The sequence below is a fragment of the Takifugu flavidus genome, chromosome 2 (assembly GCF_003711565.1).
Source record: "Takifugu flavidus isolate HTHZ2018 chromosome 2, ASM371156v2, whole genome shotgun sequence".
Classification (NCBI taxonomy): Eukaryota; Metazoa; Chordata; class Actinopteri; order Tetraodontiformes; family Tetraodontidae; genus Takifugu; species Takifugu flavidus.
The window spans coordinates 15,957,327-15,975,400 of record NC_079521.1 but is presented as its reverse complement, the minus strand read 5'-3'; the positions used below and the strand labels follow the sequence as shown (position 1 = coordinate 15,975,400).

Genomic DNA, 18,074 nt, shown 5'->3' with positions numbered 1-18,074 from the left:
AGGAAATGTCTTTTTTTTTGGCCCCCCGTTGTGTCTCGCCTCAAGAAGACAAGAATCAGAGGTTCGGACTATGTTTTAGAGGGAACTGGTCCCAACTGGAGTTTCATTTCCAGTGGAATCTATCAAAGTTAGCGGGGAGTTCCCGCTCGGCCGTGACGCGCCGGAGGTGGGAACAGTTCCCGCGGCGGCCAACAGGCAGCAGCGCCCGCAGCAGCCTGTCAAACACAGCCAACATGGCGGACTGGGGTGAGAAACCAAGTTGGGGAGGATAGCCGTCTGCAGCATTCGCTGGCCCCGGCTTTGTTTTATGGGTGTTTGTGATCCTCTCCCGGTAGATGTGGATCGGTTTAACCACATTCATGTTGTCCTTTTTACAGACGCTGACACCTTCGAGCCGAAGGAGCCGCTTAAAAAGGCGACAACGATGGACAAGTGGGAAGGCGAAGACGAAGATGAAAATATTAAGGTAAATGAGAGGTGGAGGTTGTGGGCTGAAGCCTTCGTTTGTCGGGGCCACCGTCACGTTGCGGGTCCGTTTGAGCCGGACCAACCCCCGGCTTTGAGCGCTGTCCCCGCCGCGGTGCCACGCTTCGACGCGGGTCCAGGCTGTTAGCACCGAGCTAACCTTAGCTGGCTGCTAACTCATGTGGCTTCCATCTGGAAGACCCGGTAACTTCTCCTGTTACTCGTCGGCTTTCTGCCGCCCCGGTTTCTCACCAACCCCGCGAATGTCAGCGCGGCGGGGCGAAGGTGTCGCTTACGGTGAAAGTTCCCGCATAACTTGAAGGTGAAACGACGTCAACGCCAGTTGATTATTGTGACGAGCCGGCTACATTTTGATAGTGTAGCTTTAGCCAACTAATCAAGCTAGTTAGCTACGGTGTTTGCTATCTTGGCGTCATCATCGTTGCGGTAGCGGGGAAATGACCTTTAATTTCGGCGGACTTCGTGCGGTGTGGGTGCGTAGCGGCCATAGTTACCATCCGGCCGCATCAAAGTATCATGGCAGCGAAGGGTTTGCGTCCAGAATTGAGTTTAAGTGACTTCAACATGCGGCGGAATTAGCCTGCTAACCAACTTTAGCCGCTATCAGGCGAAACCACCGCCTGCATTGATGAGTCAACTCGGCCAAGGAGCAGGCCTGGAACTTTCCCCCAGGACAACAGGCGTTTGTGGCGGGGCAGGTTGGGCGCTTTTTGGCTGCGTTTGCTGTCTAGAATGCTCGGTTAATTGATTGAGGGAACGTGCTGGCGGAGGCCTTTTCAATTGTTGGAAGCCGAACTAAAGAAAGTGATGATTTCACGCCTGCAGCTCACGGTCTTATTCAGAGCAGGTGAAATGTTCACGCAGGTGGGAGAAAACGCACACAAAGTCAAGCCAATGGCTGCTTCTTGTCCCTTTACAGGTGGGTTTTCACCGCCAGGAACTATTTACCTTCGATTGCATTGGTCCCTGACGTGTTTCTAGATGGATTCGCTGCAGTAGCATGTTGTTAATCCTGCACATTTCAGCATCGTTGTGTCCTAAAAACCACCACTCGAACTGTCTCCGGCTCCTGGAGACCTCTGGGTCTTTACACCAGGTGTGTGCAAGACATCAAAGAGTTTACACACGCAGCCACATGCTGATCTGTCGGCAGGCGGTTGTTTCTGGGCGGATCTCCGCAGTTGTTTATCACGACGCGACACTCGGTGAGACCGACGTAGACGCAGTTGCTCTCTCAGCGGGGCTCAGAACGCCTGAAACTGTGGACCTGGTCGACAACGTTCCCATTTTGTCGTTCTCCGCAGGACAACTGGGACGATGAGGATGAAGATGAAGAGAAAAAAGCAGAGGTGACCAAAACAGGTACAGCAGGAAAGCTCCCGGCGGACTCCCGCTGACGTTCCGGGTTGGTTCTCTGCAGATTGAGGTTTTTCATTTTACATTCCAGAGCCCAAAGTCTCTGAAAAGAAGAAGTTGATGGAGAAGATCAAAGAAAAAGAAGAAAGACTAAAGAAGAAACAAGAGGAGCTGAAGAAGAACTTGGAGGATGAAGTATGTGGAGCCATAAATGCTTTATTCCAGCTGCCTGTTGCCTTTTCTAGCTTCTTCTTTTTACAGTTGCAGGAGGAACTCAGCCCGGAGGAACAGCTCGCGGAGAAGCTGAGGGTGAAAAAGCTACAGGAGCAATCGGATTTGGAGCTGGCAAAAGATGCTTTTGGTGAGGACAGACTGGTTGAGAAGCGTTGAAACCCCCCAGAAGGCGGCGAGTCATTGGTGTTTGGGCTGTTTCAGGCGTGGGCGGCACCTCCAACACCGTGACGGGCATCGACGCCATGTGTCCATCCTCCAAAGAAGAGTTCAACGAGTTTGAGAGGTTGCTAAAAGAAAAGTTTTGCCAGTTCGAAAAGTCGGTGCATTATTCAAATTTCCTGGAGTCGTTGTTTCGGGAACTCTGCATTTCATGTAAGCGCAGCGTCTTTTCGCATAGAACCGCCCCAGAGCTCCTACTTTGGCCCTCACTCACTTGTGCTTCTCCCCTCTTACAGTAGAAGTAGACGACTTGAAGAAGGTCAGCAATTCCCTCTCAGTTCTACTAAGTGAAAAGCAGAAACAAGAAAAAGTGAGTGCTTTCCCCCACACACACAATCAGTTCCTCCGACCTCCAACAGGGGGCGCTGTTGACAAGCGTTTTTTTTTTTTTTTCCCTTCCATCTTACAGCAAAACAAAGGCAAGAAGAAGAAGAAAGCGGTCTTGCCCGGAGGATTGAAAGCACAGATGAAAGACGACCTCGACTATGCAGCGTTCGACGGCGGCTACGCCCAAGACTACGAAGACTTTATGTGACACTGGCTCCAACGCCGCCGCCCCCCCAACCCCCACTCCCCAACCCCCCCTCCCCACATCGCCGCTTCCCCGTTTCAACCCTCAGAAACGCAGCTGTACTTTCTCACGCTGGGAAACCCAAACTGCCCCCTTCGTTGTTCGGCTACATTGAGCAGAGGGACCGTACCAGGAGCATCTAACCCCCCCTCGCCTATGGGACTGCCTTTTCTTTCTCATCACTAATGAATCTGTCGGGGAGGGGGGGGGGACGCATCGTGACCCGCTTCTACGGGGCCGTTTTATCAGTTTGCTCGCGCTCCCAATGGCAGATCCAGTATTGCAGTTGTAAAGGTAGTGACATAGAAACTCCAGGTTCTATGCAAATTCTGAAACGGGAATGTCGTGTACATACAGGTCCCACCTGTGGATGACCAGTACAGGCTCCACCAGCAGTTGCCAAATCCAGAAGATCATCCAGCTCGTTAGCGTCTCGGTTGTTGCGTCGGCCGCCCTGTTGGGTGCGGCGAGCGCGTTAAACGTGACGTGATCCATCGCAGCCTTCCACACGTCTGGAATACCCGGGAAGGAAGCGGAGCTTAGAGCGCTGCTAGGTCTTTTTCTGTGCATGGGAATTCATTTGCAGAATTGCGTTTTGCTAATGCAGGTCAACGAGAACGCAGCGTCCTCTACGCCGCTGCCGTCGGCTGCACGAGCAGCCCGAGCTCGGCCTCGCCGTGGTTACGGTTGGCTGAAATGGGTTCATTTAGCCTGTTTTCTAACAATCGAGAGGTTTTGGCGTTACATGGAAAATTGGACTGGTGCCATGTGGCAGATGAAGCGTCCGCAGTGTTTTATAAGCATCTAATTTAATAAATCACTGGTCAAAATCATCAACTGTGTCCTGGTCTTGTTTACAACAGTGAAGGAGACGGTACCAGAGCACGACCCGGCTGAGGATGTGTAATAAATACTCTATTTACAGTCAGTCAGTCTAATACAGCTGAAAACGTAAAGAATAACAGAAGGACAAAAACCCAAATATTGACAGCTCGGGCCGGTTAATTCTCTCGCGCTTTGGTCGCCGTCTTCTGCGCCTTCCCCGTGTGGTTTCTGGCGCTCCGCCGCCGGCTGCCGCGGGCCGCGTTGGCTCTCTGCCGGCGTCGGTTCTGTCTGCCCTCCCCGGTCCCGCCCGTCGCTTGGCCCTGGCCGCTCTGGAAGACGTTCTGGCGCGTCGCCTCGCGGTCTCCACACGTGAACGCCAGAGCCACGCCCTCGCCGCTCTTCATGACCCGAGAGGTTCCGTCGGAGGTGCCATCGAAGCAGCGCCCCAGGGCGATCTCTTTGGCCATGCGAGGGTCCTGGTCCGTCACCGTGTAGATGCCGTAGTTGTGGCCCAGAGGGTCGAGGGGGGCCAGCATGGTGAACTCGTTGGTGTCGTTGTTCACCACCAGGGGCAGGTGGTTGACCAGATACTCCATAAGCATCGGGTTCACGTGCTCCCTCTTGCAGCTTCCTTGCGGGATCACCTTCACCAGGGTCCGATCCACGCGCTCTTGGTCGTACAGCATTCCGCTGCACTTGAACTCGAGGCACACGGCTGAAACGTTGGCCTGCTCCATGTCCCGGATGCTTTGGGTGTCTCTGAGGCCGTAAAGCTGGCCCACAGTCTTGGGGTGGGTTCCCCCCATGTTCCGGGACCTTACGTTGAGCTCGTGCGGGCTGCTGAGTTTGACTTTAATGTAGCAGGCCCGGTATTCCGTGGGCTTGGGCCACCAGCTCAGGTAGTCCTCCGTCCAGCTCATGGGGTCGTCCTCGTTGAAAGGCACCGTGTTGTAATCGTAACCGTCGCCTTCAACCCTTGAGAAGCGGAAGTGCGACGCGCTGAACGGGGCCTCCTCGCACTCCTTCAGCTTCTCAAACGCGTACACCGGCCCGTTTCCCTCCTCGGCCGTGTTGGCGCTCGGCTTGGCCACGTTGATGCTGAACGCCGTCTTCTTCAGTCTCGGGTCCTCGTGATCTGACCGCCTGTAGTTCAGTTTATCCAGGTAAGGTTGAGGCACGCCGATGAGATTAGGGTTGAGTTTGGGAGAAGACGAGACGGCCTCCAGCTCCTCCCCCCCCAGGTTGGCCATGACGTGGGCAGAATAAGCATCGGCTCTCTGCTCGTCGCAGAAGGCGGGAAGACACGCCCCGTTCGGGCCGGTGACCACGCTGTCGAATCGGCCCCAGGCGCGGGGGTTTGACGAGTAGCCCGCCGCGGGCTCCATGTTTATCAGGCTCACAACCACACCCTCCACCTGCTCGCTGGGCATGAAACGCTCACTGCGGAAGGCTCTCACTTTCACGTAGCACCTGCGGTTCTCCGGGACATCCAGGTTAAAGAGGCGCCGCTCTCGGATCTCCATGTTCCCGATCAAAAAGGTTCTCTCCTCTCGTTTCCCTCTTCTTTTCTGCTCCACCTTCAGGCTTCCTTCCTCCTCCCACAGGCCAGTATCGGGGTTCAGAGACCACAGTTTCATGGAGTTGACGTGCTCGGGCATTTTCACCTGGGCGGAGTCCAAGAATACCTTCACTTCACCAGCGTTTAGGGGCTCGTTGGTTTCCCCGCCCCTGAAGTCAACTGAGAACATCCCATATGTTCTCAGTGGGAGAACATCTCCTTCATTTCCCACAAAGTTGAGATCACTTTGAGCAGCAGCGGCCGTGGACACGTCTCTGGGGTCCAGGAACGTCACGCTGGCGTTGACGTTACCTGTAAAAACCTCCCCTTTTTCCGTGTAGAAGGAATTTGGAGGGATCTGAAGCCGAACCATCGCCTCCTGGCCTTCCACCTCTCCGAGCTCCAAGGTGTTGGTTTCTGCTGTGCTGATTGTCACGGGGGCTTTTTTTCTCAGGAGCTTAATTTCGTGGTAAACGGACCCTCCTCTGGCGTTAAATGGCAGCACTTTTGTGGTGTTGATGAATTTCTGCATGTTGTCCACGAAAGTCAGGACCAGCCTCTCCGTGTCTGGAGGAACCTGGACGGAGAAGGTGCCTTTGTAGCCCGTACGACCGATCCTGACGCCGTTCATGAAGACGTGTCCGAACCTCATGGGCTCACCGTTGTCTGCAGCAGAGGCCCTGCCGTACACAACGGCCTTGGTGTCCACGCACTTCTGGCAGCCGCACTGGGTCACCACCATGGTGGGCAGGTGGTAGCCCCGGCACGTCAGCTGCCTCTCCTCCATCTTCTGCACACCGCAGCAGTAGGTCGCTTGGTCTTTGCACCTGATGCCGTTGTCCAGATGTCCAGAACAGGTTCTGGAGGTACACTTGCCCACATCGTAGTAGAAGGAGTCGGTGGTGTTCTGGTAACAATCGTGTGGAAGACGGATGAGGTGGGATTCGGGTTTGGGATTGCACGACTGCTCATCTTTAGCTGTGAAGGAGAGCAGATCGCAGTTTTAATCTGATCGTTTCGATCTTTTTGAAGAAATAAACTATAATCCACGTGAATTTGTGTGTCGACAAATTTACGGAGGCACACCTAAAACTCTGAGCATCGCTGGTTTGGTCTTTATGACCCCGGACGGCCCGCTGGCCCTGCAGCAGTACTCCCCCGCCTGCTCTGGACGCAGGTCTTTGAGGACTAAAGTGCTGTCGGAGTGCTTCTCCAGGAGAGTGTCGTTATGGAACCTGTGTGAACAGAAGAACAGAAGGTGCTGATGAAGAGAGAAACTAATCCAAAGGTCATTTCACACCCAAATGGTTCCTTTTATGCATCTTCAGTTAGGATATCGAGCAGCACGCCGAGACACGTCCAGAGGGAGGACTTGGCAGATTCACATTTATAGTTTAACAATTTATTTCTTCTTCTGAATTTACTGGCAAACTACACTGCTACACTGTAGCACTGCTGTGGTGTCATGGTCCCTCCAGGGCAGGGGTAGTACTAACAGAAGGTGCACCGTTCTGGTCTATGCTGTACCCACTGAAGTGTCCTGCTAGAATGGACCAGTACCCGTAGGACAGGATGCTACACTACTGTGCTAACAACCGTTTCCGTGTCCGAGGCATAGTTAACTGAAACCCGTTTTGCCGCCATCGACGCTCATCAAGGATTAGATATCGTACCACTGGTACTTGTCTGGCTGTGGCGTTCCGGCCACTTTGCAGCAGAAGGCGGCGGTTTGTCCCTCCCTCCGGACTTTACTCTCCGGGTTGCTCAACACGTGCAGCTTCTCTGGAAAATATAGACATGATTACAAAGTTGTTTTGGGTTGTTGTTCTTCTGTACGTGTCGCTCCAGTCGATTGCCGTACCCGTCCGTTTCAGCTGGACACTGAGGACTGAGACCCGGTCGCTGCCGCGGGGCGCAGCGGCGCTGAGGGGGGAGTGACCCTTCAGGATGAAGGTCAGGGTGGTGTTGCCGTCGGGGCAAATACCAGGGATTCTGAAATGGCCGTTGTGGTCGGTAACTGTGAGGAGTTTCCCTGACCGAAGGATGACAGCTCCTTCCGCGGTGAGACCCCCGGCGCCGCGCACAGAACCCAGCAGGGTGTGTTCTTCACACATGCACGCGTCACATTCTGCGTTGACATTGCCCATCGCACACAGCAGGGAGCATTCTGGGGAGCAGAGTTATGTCCAAAGACTGTTCTTCCATGTGAGGAGATGATTGAATGAAGCCTCTGACCTGTTTTGGGGCACTCTGGTCCATTGCATTCTTTTCCTCCCACCATTGGCCCAGTGCAAGGTGTGGAGCGTGACTGGCAGGTTCTGGAGCGAGTTTGGACCCCGACCTGGCCACAGAGTGCTGGACATGGGCTCCATTCTGACCACAGACCCCAGGTTCCCTGAATGTGGACACCGTCATCTGTTGAGAGAAACAGGTTCTCCATAATAGTCGTGAATGCCACCAGATTCTGAGCCGTTTGGGCCAAACACAAAAGATGGATTTTTAAAGACATTCCAGCACCAGACCTTTGGGGCAGAGGAATCGGACCGCGTAGTTGGAGCAGTTTCGGCCGGGCCCCTGCTCCTCGTTGAGGCACCAGAAGCCCACGGTGGGGTCAGCATGGACCTTTTCGCCTGTTTCTCGTACTGGCACCCATTCGGTGGTTCTTGCTTCGATGGCTCGGGGGTTCGCACACACCCGGGTACGGTAGTAAAAGCGAATGGCGTCCAGCTGCTCGTAGTCTCCACGGCCACCGGGGTGATCCACGTTGAACCAAGTGGTCCACTCAGAAGTGTCTGCGTCACAAACAGGTCAGGGGTCTGAATGGGTCTGATGGAGCATTCACGATCCTCACAGTACGTTACCGTCTGAGTGGAACCCAGCAGGACCGGACTCTTGATGGTCACGTCTCCGCAGTCCTGCCGACAGACAGACAGACAGGACAGCGTTTGCCTCTCACACAACAGCTCAGGTATTATCTCCAAACACCTCCCTGCTGTATCAACCATGCACGTGTCCGGGGGGGGGGGCTTCTTCAGGGACTCACCTTGTGTTTTAGAGCCGGAGGCTCCCACGACCGCCAGGATGAGAAGAAGCCGCCACGCCGGCATTCTTACACACTGCTGCTACCTCTGATGCTCGACCTTTCACCTTTCCCGGGGAGGTTTACAGCAGGAACCCACAGTGAGACAAAGGCAAAACACACACACACACACACACACACAAATGATGTAGGAAGACTGTAACTTTGCATCTTAACTGGATTCGGTTCAACAGCTCAACAAAAATACGGCTTCTTTCAGCAGAAATTCCATTTTGACTTTGAGGGTTAAAAAACACGGCTGGTTGGAGACCCCAGCTCAGGTTACACATCTGTGTTAGCCATCACCATTTGGCACTGGAGCGCAAAGAAATCCACTGACAAAACACTATCCAAACATCCAACACACACACACACACACACACACACACACACACACACACACACACACACACACAAGCACACAAGCAAAACAGATGATAAGCAGGATTTCTGCCTCTTTCATGGACCAGGAGTCGGATTTTCTCATGCACTTGTTTTATAGCACGAAAAGAACGTGGTAGCTAATTTATAAAATAAAACATCCTTGGAAAAACAGCATTAGTGCGGATCATAATTCACAACAAATGACAGCAAAGCTCAAATTTGGAATGAACAGTTTCATCTTCTCATGCTGCAGCTTAGACACTCAGATATACTCAAGCAGCAGTTGTAATTTAAAAATCCTGATTTTCTCAACTCTAATGGTGCCACCAGCATATTGTATATATATATATGTATATATATTACATATATAACTACTCTCCTACCTCGGTGTCCACGGTTGTTTCCTGCTTCTGTATCAACGATTTTTTCTTTCCTCCCCAGTATCGTTTCTCTCCTCTCTTCTCCTCCTCTGTTCCCCACACTCCTTCGCTGGTCCCTTTATACCTCCCTGCCCCCTCTCCCCTCCCCCCCCCCCTTAACGGCAGATACCATTTTTTCTAAGTTCTCCGCTCTGTTTGGACCGTACCTGACTTTACCTGACTGAGCCTCCCCCCATTATTCGCCATTACCGTCACCACCAGGGCGGCAGCACCACCCGACCCAACATCACCATATTTCCAGGCAGCGTTCAGGCTGCAAACATCAAACGGTGTCAAAGCTGGGTCGACCGTTCGGATGCATGTGTTGTTTTCCGTACAGGAATGCAGATAATTATTTCCTCTGGACACATGGGGGGGCAGAGGTGACAGGTGATGAAGAAGAGGGCAGGGAACAGACGCACAAACAGTCGGGTCGCCGGGAAACGGCAGCAACCGCAGCCCATTTTCACAGCAACAGCCTTTAAATGGAGGGCAGCCAATTCATGTTGGAGGAGCAGCTAATGAGAAGGTTGATGCTAACGAGGGCGATTCGGGCTCATTTCCTTCGGTTGGCGAACTTCAAACGCAGCAGGCGAAGCTCGGCTGTTGTCAGCCTGGTTCTAGTTCAACATCTGGCGGTGACTGCCGGGCACCAACCAAAGACCGGTTTATTTTTCCTGAACCTTTCGTTTCATCGCTGCATCCAGCCACCATCTTATTACACCTACGTCTCATCATTTATGTCCATGTGTGAGTCAACAATAAGAGTCAACACGGCTTCTTTTATTCAGGTTACACAGGGAACGGCCAATGAACAACGGGAAGAAACCTTGAGCGGGACCGGGCCCGAGTGGTTCAAGTTACACAATCACCACATGACAATTTTCATTTTAATTCAACAGCTGCAGAATTCAACATCCGTCCAGTTAAAACCACAAACAATCTGTGTTGAATTTCGGGACTTTTGTTCCTCACCAACAACTGAACCTCTTGAGGCTTCGCGTAAATGTAAATTTTGAACGTTCTGTTCTTGAATTCCAAATCTGTCGGCGCCTCTCTGCACAGAGGACCCCCCCCCCCCCCCATACCTCTGTTTGATGCAGGGCCCCTAATGACAGTAGCAGAGGTTCTTTATGCTGCTAGGAGCCATAAAGGCAGCATAAACACCAATCCCCCCTCAACCTCTGAGCTTTTCCCATTTGCTAGGTGGACACTGGACACCTGAAGAGCAGTTTCATCTGTAGAGGACGAATGACAGTAAAGAGGACAGCGAGGAGGACATGTTCTGGAGCGCACGTGTAAAGGTCACAGCTCTGCCTCCATCTTCTCCGGTCGCCTCGGCCCACTATAGCAAGCAGACGCGCAGAACTCAGAGCCAGATTGGAAACATGTGGGGACGACGTGAAGGACGTCTGATACGTGTCCGCTGAGGTCGTCCATCTTCCTGCTGGACCCGGGGCCTCTGGAGCCCTGCCGAGGGACGGAATCTGTCTGGAGGGACGGAAAACTTTAAATCCGGAGTCTTTAAATCAGTTTCATGACTAGAACACAAATCTGTGCTCAGCGAAACATCCAGCTGTTTAACATTTTATCACGAAACCTCTGGGATATTTCTCATGTTTTATAAGTTTAAATCAAGATTCAACAGCTTTACTTAACAAATATAATTCACCACATTTAATTGGTCAAGGAATTATTAAATTAAAAAAAACAAACACTATCTCTGACCAAATACAAAATACCAGGGATTTATTGGAATTTTACCAGTCTAACATTTGATAAATAGACACAAATCATTCGCTTTTACAGTGCAAAAAACCCCCACAAAATTCCTTGAGCCTTTCTGCTATTTAATTACACCTAAAATGAAAATATTGCAGTTTATACGTCCTAAAACTGGAGGCCGTATTTTGTTCCGACATAACAAACACAGGTGTTAGCAATGGTGCTAATGGCTTTGTGACGTAACCCTCGCAAAGAAGGAATTCTTCTAATCTTCCAGGAATTTCAGAAGCTTTATTTGGATTTTGTAGATCTAAAACCTGGCTCACATAAACGAAGATCTTTATTTTTCAGACCAGCCGCATGCAGCAAAAACCACGACCCAGAATCAGACGCACACGCAGGAGAGGAAGAATTTCATACTTTGATCCAGGTCACGAAGAAAAAACGTCGAAGTTGCTTCATACTTTGTGTCCCAGGATGGAGAACAGGAAACGGAGCAGCTGCAGCCTTCACCAGGCACGGGTCCTGTCTGTAGACGCTGTTCCGGCTAGTTGCAGTGGAAATACCGTGGAGATGTTCCCACCTCAACTGTTCCCTGATCAGATGACTCATCTGTATTCACAGAGATCCTGAGGGACCCAGAGAGATTCTTTCTGTCTGAGCTTCACAGATCCCGTACAGAGGAGAGAAACTGGGAAACAAAGGGAAAATCCACCGTGTCCCAGTGAGGATCTGGTCCGATTTGATGTTTTTAGGTCCTGACCCTTTTCTACAGTTTCCCTTTATGGAAATTGCCCATTTGAATTTTGTTTGTGATGTGAATGGCAACATTTGCTCTGTTCGTCCCATCATTTGGTTTAAATCCATCAAAAACCTAAGCAGCAGTTGAATGGTGTTGTAATTTGGGTCATTTTATACGAGATTAAGTCCATGTACGATGCTCCTGGGGGAGACTTTCAAAGCCACCTCACAGAGGCAACATGACATCAAAGCACGATGAGGACACGACAATTACTGCAGGTCGTTAAAGGCGGGGGCCGTCCTGCAAACACTTACTGGGCTGCAAATGGGGTTGCTTTGGTGTGAAGTACCCAATGTGGAAGAGTTTAAAGCTACAGTAGTTTGATCCACTTGCCAGATAAGTGGTTGAAATGTGAGAGAAGCTGGAAAAATGCCCCCCCCCCCCCAAAGGAAACGGCAATCACGGACAGATTTATGAGCCAAACCTGTGAGAATCGACCTTCTCCGCAGTATCAGACAGATGACAAAAGCCTTAATATGTTTGTCAATAATGCGTGTAAATGTCAGAGCGCCCGTCACCTGAAGGCACCGCGAGGCCTTCACATAAAGGGGCAACAAAACGTCATCGATCGTCCTCGCTGGTGAAACCAGGACCAGCAGCCTCCCCCTCTGGACGACCACGCTGGGAACCAGACGGCGCAATCGCCTCCGGTGCAGGATCTTCTCAGAGCCATGACATCACTGTCTGGGAGCTCCTGCACTTCCTTCCTTCCCTCATCAAACTATTATCAAGACAACTTTGGACTTTGGTGCGATAGAACTGTAAAGACAAATAAGTTCCTGCTCGTAATCAGGTGCCGGTGCGGTTTTCCACATATAATCTGATGCCCTGATGTGTTCTGTCTGGAATTTCAATGATCCCAATGGCCTGAAAACACACCTGCTTCTCTTGAACGAACTAAAGAACACATCTCAGACTTGGCTAAATGTGCAGCGTCGTTCATTATCAACGCTAAAATAAAGGCAGGAGGTCTAATAGAGCCTAATCTGATGGACTCGAGACGATGGGAAAATCCATCTGGTTTCCTGGAATCCACCGTAGTTCCTCCTGAAAATGAAGGATGAGAATAGGACCAATCTATCAAGGGAAGGGAGGTCACGGACAGAGTAATAGCTACGTTGAACGGACCCGTAATAACTGTTTTCACTCCACCTGTAATGACCTGTTCTCATGTCAGTGTGGCGTGATTGAAGCCCTCCGGTAGAACATGGAAACAAGCGTGACATTAGTTATGATCTGTGAACACACAGCTCTGATTCATTGGTTTTAACTTTTTATTGGAATGTCCATTATTACCTGATGACGCTCATTAGTCTGCTGCCCCCTGCTGTGCTGCTGGCACTATTTTTCTGTAATAACTCCTCCCTGCTCTCTTTTGTTCGTTATAACACTTATGGGATTGTTATGAGATGTGAAGGATGTTCACCAGAAAGCAGATCAGAATTATTGAGATTAAGATGCTAAAACAGTCTGATTTTTCTTTCTTTTTTGTGTAGAATAATGTCACACCATACAACTGCGGGTCCGCGAGTGTTTCCGAGGTGATGTGCCTCTTTTTGCCAGTAGGTGTCGCTAATGTGCAGTAAATCTCCTCCAGCACATCTGACACTGAAGAGATTAATAAGAAAAAAAGGCAAACAAATTAAAAAAAAAATCTTTTGTGTGCAGCTGAAATATGGAATAATAGTTAAAAAGAAAAAAAGGTTACATCCACATACTGTTGTGGTTGAAACAACATATTAACCCCTGATGCTTTATTTTTTCAAAGGTTAATGCGCTTTAAAGGTCACAATTGGTAAAAACCCCCAGTGAAAATAAAGAAATGTTCACTTCTGTGACAAAACCAACATTATTCATCCAGTCATGGCTTCCTCTGTCTGTGCCAGTGGGCCACAGATGTGGACGACGGCACCAAACGTGTGCCGGTGACTCCCGACCAATATTTTTCCCATTTCACCTGAATGCAGCATCATGATGAAGAGGAGAGGACGCAGCTAAAAGCTAAAGCCTAGTTTATGCTTCCCTGCTAAAAGCTAAAGCCTAGTTTATGCTTCCCTGCTTGCCTGCATAGCGTAACGGAGGTTTAGCTAGGTGCTGCATCATCAGCGGGCCCTCTCTGTGGACTCATTCAAAGCTACCACACTGGAGTCCACCAGTGTGTCCTGGACCCACCAGAGAGGAGACACTGAGCCGCGCTCGTATCCAAACGATGAAACCAAACAAAAGTGTGCAGTGGAGACTGGCTTCCTCACAAATGCCCTTTTAAACAGAGCCCGTGAGGCGGCTGCACCTCTGGTTGGATGCATCCTCACGCCACAGGGCAATGGAAGAGCCCTGCTCTCGATGTCAGTGCGTAATGCTCGCACAGGGCTCATTTGGATGCAGTATAACCTTAAAAGCATCCGGAGTGGACTGAGTATGCAGAGAAACAGCATGAAGGTCACCTACCTGCTTCACAGATGTCAACGCGACAGGAAGTAGAGCGTAATGCAATCATTCATCCACTCAGAACTCCACATTACCGTCTGAGCGTTCAATTTTCACTTTTCCTCCTCTGCATATAAACTGACGTATGGCGTCAATGCAGCCTCCTGTGTGAGCTAGTCCCACCATAGCTCTCCCTGCTAATCCTCCAATAAGACGCGCACGTCCAAGCCGATGTCCAGCAGGTCGTCTCTGGGAGAGAATTTTTTTATTTTGCTGGGACAGCGGAAGAAAAATGAGAACAGTCCTGTGAAAAATGGGACGTTTGGCAACTACCAGCTGTAATGAAATGCTAACTAGCGCAGAGCAATTAAGACAAATCACATGGCAACGGGCCAAGGGCAAAGGTCACGCAACAGGTTGGTTTTACGCTGTGTTCGGGCTCCTCTCTACATCCTGCTTCAGCCTCACAGAGCTTCTAGAATTCTTCTACAGAGCTTAACCTTTAAAAAAACCCGCTTGTTTCACACAAATTCTTTCTTATATCTGGAGGTGAATGAGCCCACCTGCCGAGAGCTTGTTAGAGGGAAGAGCGGCGCACGTCTGTCAGAAATAACAGACGGGCAGAAGCCTGCAGGATAACGACTGATCTCCGGTGGGAAGGTGGGGGGGTGTTCGGGGATTATCTGGGATGAACGGGGGGCACCGGTGTAACTGTCAGGTGTGAGGACGGGAGCAGCTGGCAGACTTCACACTCGGCCGGTCAGAGGCTGTAATGATAAAGCTCCCACCAGATCCAACATCCAATCTCGCGGCTCCACGGCCGGAGGAGGGGCCCCCGCCGACGTCACACGCCACTAAACGCACCTTCGGGGATCAACACGTGCACCTGGCGCTTGATCCGCTTCATTATTAGGCCTCATCTGTTATTGCAGAAGGTGTTTGCAGCCGTCCGTGTGTCGCTCTTCAGGCTGTGAGAACATGCGAACGCCTCCCAGGCAGCACGAGAGCGGCACGTCGGCGCTCCGACGCCATCTTTGATTCCCAGCGGGAAGCCACCGGTTGTTGCTGTCAGCTTCATCCGGGCTCGCTCGGCTTTCAGGATTTCGGTCTGCTTGGATTTCAGGGAACGCCAGAATAAAGATGCTTTTCCTCCTCTCGTTTCTTCGTTTGACCGCCGTTCCCCTCGGATCCGCGCCCGTTTCGACCAGCCAGAACACCAAATAATTGTCCGGCATGAACGGCTCTGGGAACATTTCCTCTCCCCTGCTGCCCCCCCCCCATTCCTCTCTGCCCCCCCCCCCCCCCCCCACTCTTCACACCTCTTGAGGTGGTTCTACTTACATGAGTTAATAAATCCTTCATTGTGGCGCCCGTTTATTCACCCTTTGTCTCTGCGCTGCTTCATTCAAGAGGCAAAGCAGCGCATCCATGGAGCGGGAACACTGGGAAAGGGAACCTTTTGTTCCGGGTCTGAAAGAGCAGCTTCCAGTCTGACAATTGGCAGCATACTGATAGGGGATAAACGGCGACTGTACACATGCGAGGACACTGGCATGGCCATGCATGCATCACACACACACACACGCACACACGCACACACACACACACACACACACACACACACTTCCATGAGACTGGAACAGTTGCGGCAGGACACAGTTTGCTTCTTTCCCCCCTTTTTTGTTATTACTTCCCTTTTGTGTTGCTGTCTGCTGCTGAGTGTTGTGTTTATTGTCTGGCGCTCTTGACCTGCACGGCCCTTCCCATCTTTAAAGCCTTGAACCCCCCCCCCCCCCCCCCCCCCACACACACACACACACGGCTGCAGGGAACCCCAGAGAGCCTCTCTTCCTTCTCTGCGTTTAAGATAATGAACTCTCACACGGAGAGCGTGTGACCCACTTTTCTACACCTTCCATCCATCTTTGCTCTGCCAAAGAGAGGGGGGGGGGAATAGAGGGAAAAAGGGTGAGGAAGTGACATTAAAACTAATACGATGGTGACAGATGTGGGCGCCCCCAGACCGAGGTGCCCCGCTCTGCCCGCAGTAATGGCGAGCTCAGGTGAAGAGGTGGAATGAGTCTTTTCTGGCCCGGCGGGCATTGATCCACCTGTGGAAGCAGGAAGCTCTTACAACAGAGATTACCTTTCCACCTTTTATTCTGACCCTGTGGCCGTGGCGGCCTGATTGAACGGCTCTGACCGGCAGTGGCCCCGAACAAACACCGAGTCCATTTCTTCTTCACCCTTTTGACTGCAGTTCTGCTCTTTTATCTCAGTCCTTTGGTGTTCTGGTCGCCTGCTTTATTGCTTTCTCTGCTCTGATGTAGATCCCAGCGTCGGATTCTGGTTTTTTTTAAGAAACCGGAGCGAAAAAAGATGTTCATCGTCACAAAAACAGAGTCAAATGCACATTAGTGTTGTTGAAAGCATTAATAATGCATGATTTTGTTTCTATTTATGCCCTTTGATGACTGGTTATCAGCCTCTCTTTAACTCTTCTCCCTCATTTCCATTCGTCTATAAATTCTCTTTCACTTTTTATTCATCCTATTTTCTTTCGTTCTTTCCACCAGCGTCCCTCCTGATTTCCTGATCCATTTCTTACCTCTGGAATTCTATAAATTCCAACATTTGCTCATTGGCGCTCCACATGTAGTTGAAAAAACGCGTCTAAATCCGACAAGGTTATCGAAAAAGACCGGGGGCAACAGGTCTTCCCCCATTTCCAGTATTCAATGATAAATGAGTAAATCTGTAAATCTGTCCATCATTCCAGGCAGCCACTGACACTGCTGACATTCCGGGGAAGCAGAGACGATCTCCATCAATCATCTGTCTTTATGTTTCAGCTTTAATTTTTGTGATTGATTTTAGGTAAATTTTGCAACTCAGCAGTCGCGCAGGCAAAACCGGTGTCAGCCGGGTCCGATCCCTCAGCCGCTCGGAGCCAATTGATCCCGTGACAAGGTTATATTCCCAGGCCTGATCAATTAATCATGATGGATTTCCAATGGTCAGAGGCCGTGGTTGCTAAGATCCTGCTTCATTACCTCAGAGGCTCGGAGGACGACCTTTGCCAGCCTTGACGAGGCCACTCGGGTAGATTTGTTCCGCGTTACGCCTGAAAATATGGGAGGATAAAACTTTCATCCCCGATACGACCTGAAAACGTGTTGCTTTTAAAGGGACGCGGCGCTGATGGCCATTAATGTGACGGCCTCTCCACCGTTACTGCGGCTTTGATGGGGTGTCAGAGACAAACGAACGGCGGGTCGAAGCTAATTGGCCCCCACTGCTCAATTACGGCTGCATATGGCAACGCCGTTTCCCCGGGAAAGGAGGCGGCTCGGAGCGTGTTTCATGTCCGGAGGAGCGATCTGGCATAAAAAGATGCTGTTTATCCAGGGAGGAGGGAGGGTGGGGGGCTGAATGACATGACTCCGATATGTGTGTGTGTGTGTGTGTGTGGGGCAGATCTGTTGCTGAGCCCCGCGGCGACCTTCAGAAGACCTTGGTCAGGTGACAGTCGGCTGCGTGTTCACACAAAGTCAGGCACCTGCGTTTGAATTCCTTTGTTCCCATTATAAAAAACCTACGTTGGCAGGAGCAGTTTCATTCACACGCGACGACATTGGTAGTTAAATTGCTCCTTTTATGCTGCTCCTCACACAGGCTCCTGATTGACAGGCTGCTTCTCTCAGGACGTCACAGACGTGCACAGCTCACACCAACGGACGCCTTAATTGGAAGGAAAACACTTGTTTCACTTGTTCAGCCATCCGTCCGTCTCAGTTATCCACCATTTAGGACTGGGGGGGGCGATACAGGAGATCACCCAGGACAGGTCACAGCTCCTCTCAGCTCTCACACGCTCGCTCCTCCAGGTGATCTGGAGACTCCAATCCAGCAATTTTTGCACCTCTGAATTGTAAAATCTGACCCTCAGTGTGGTGTAACACCTGTTCAGACCCGTGACGGTCGATCCA

General features: G+C 51.0%; 2 protein-coding genes across 3 annotated transcripts; one reads left to right on the top strand and one right to left on the bottom strand.

Moving 5' to 3' along the window:
* The first annotated feature begins 25 nt into the window (after nt 1–25).
* Nucleotides 26–3,699, top strand: eif3jb (eukaryotic translation initiation factor 3, subunit Jb). The gene is made up of 8 exons (XM_057025028.1): nt 26–246; nt 378–466; nt 1,791–1,848; nt 1,934–2,037; nt 2,104–2,203; nt 2,278–2,448; nt 2,532–2,605; nt 2,705–3,699. The coding sequence occupies exons 1-8, from the start codon at nt 234–236 to the stop codon at nt 2,828–2,830; spliced, it is 735 nt and encodes a 244-aa protein (XP_056881008.1). The 5' UTR covers nt 26–233; the 3' UTR covers nt 2,831–3,699.
* Nucleotides 3,700–3,760: 61 nt separating this feature from the next.
* On the bottom strand, nt 3,761–15,303 carry cilp (cartilage intermediate layer protein, nucleotide pyrophosphohydrolase). Of its 2 annotated transcripts, none has more exons than XM_057024624.1 (9): nt 14,107–15,303; nt 8,293–8,396; nt 8,111–8,164; nt 7,772–8,041; nt 7,485–7,664; nt 7,111–7,416; nt 6,923–7,031; nt 6,336–6,484; nt 3,761–6,227 (listed from the first exon to the last, which is right to left on the bottom strand). In XM_057024624.1, exons 2-9 carry the CDS (start codon nt 8,354–8,356, stop codon nt 3,868–3,870), a joined length of 3,492 nt encoding a protein of 1,163 aa, XP_056880604.1. In that variant the 5' UTR covers nt 8,357–8,396; nt 14,107–15,303; the 3' UTR covers nt 3,761–3,867. The 2 variants fall into 2 exon arrangements, with proteins under 2 accessions (XP_056880604.1, XP_056880599.1); XM_057024619.1 differs by lacking the exon at nt 14,107–15,303 and adding an exon at nt 9,096–9,185.
* Between the last annotated feature and the right edge of the window lie 2,771 nt (nt 15,304–18,074).

Coding starts and splice junctions, on each gene's coding strand:
- eif3jb (XM_057025028.1), top strand. Junction 467..1,790: donor ACGAAGATGAAAATATTAAG/GTAAATGAGAGG, acceptor CGTTCTCCGCAG/GACAACTGGGACGATGAGGA. Junction 2,606..2,704: donor AAAAGCAGAAACAAGAAAAA/GTGAGTGCTTTC, acceptor TCCATCTTACAG/CAAAACAAAGGCAAGAAGAA.
- cilp (XM_057024624.1), bottom strand. CDS start 8,356: ATGCCGGCGTGGCGGCTTCTTCTCATCCTGGCGGTCGTGGGAGCCTCC. Junction 7,665..7,771: donor CCGATTCCTCTGCCCCAAAG/GTCTGGTGCTGG, acceptor TTCTCTCAACAG/ATGACGGTGTCCACATTCAG. Junction 7,417..7,484: donor ACCAGAGTGCCCCAAAACAG/GTCAGAGGCTTC, acceptor TCTGCTCCCCAG/AATGCTCCCTGCTGTGTGCG.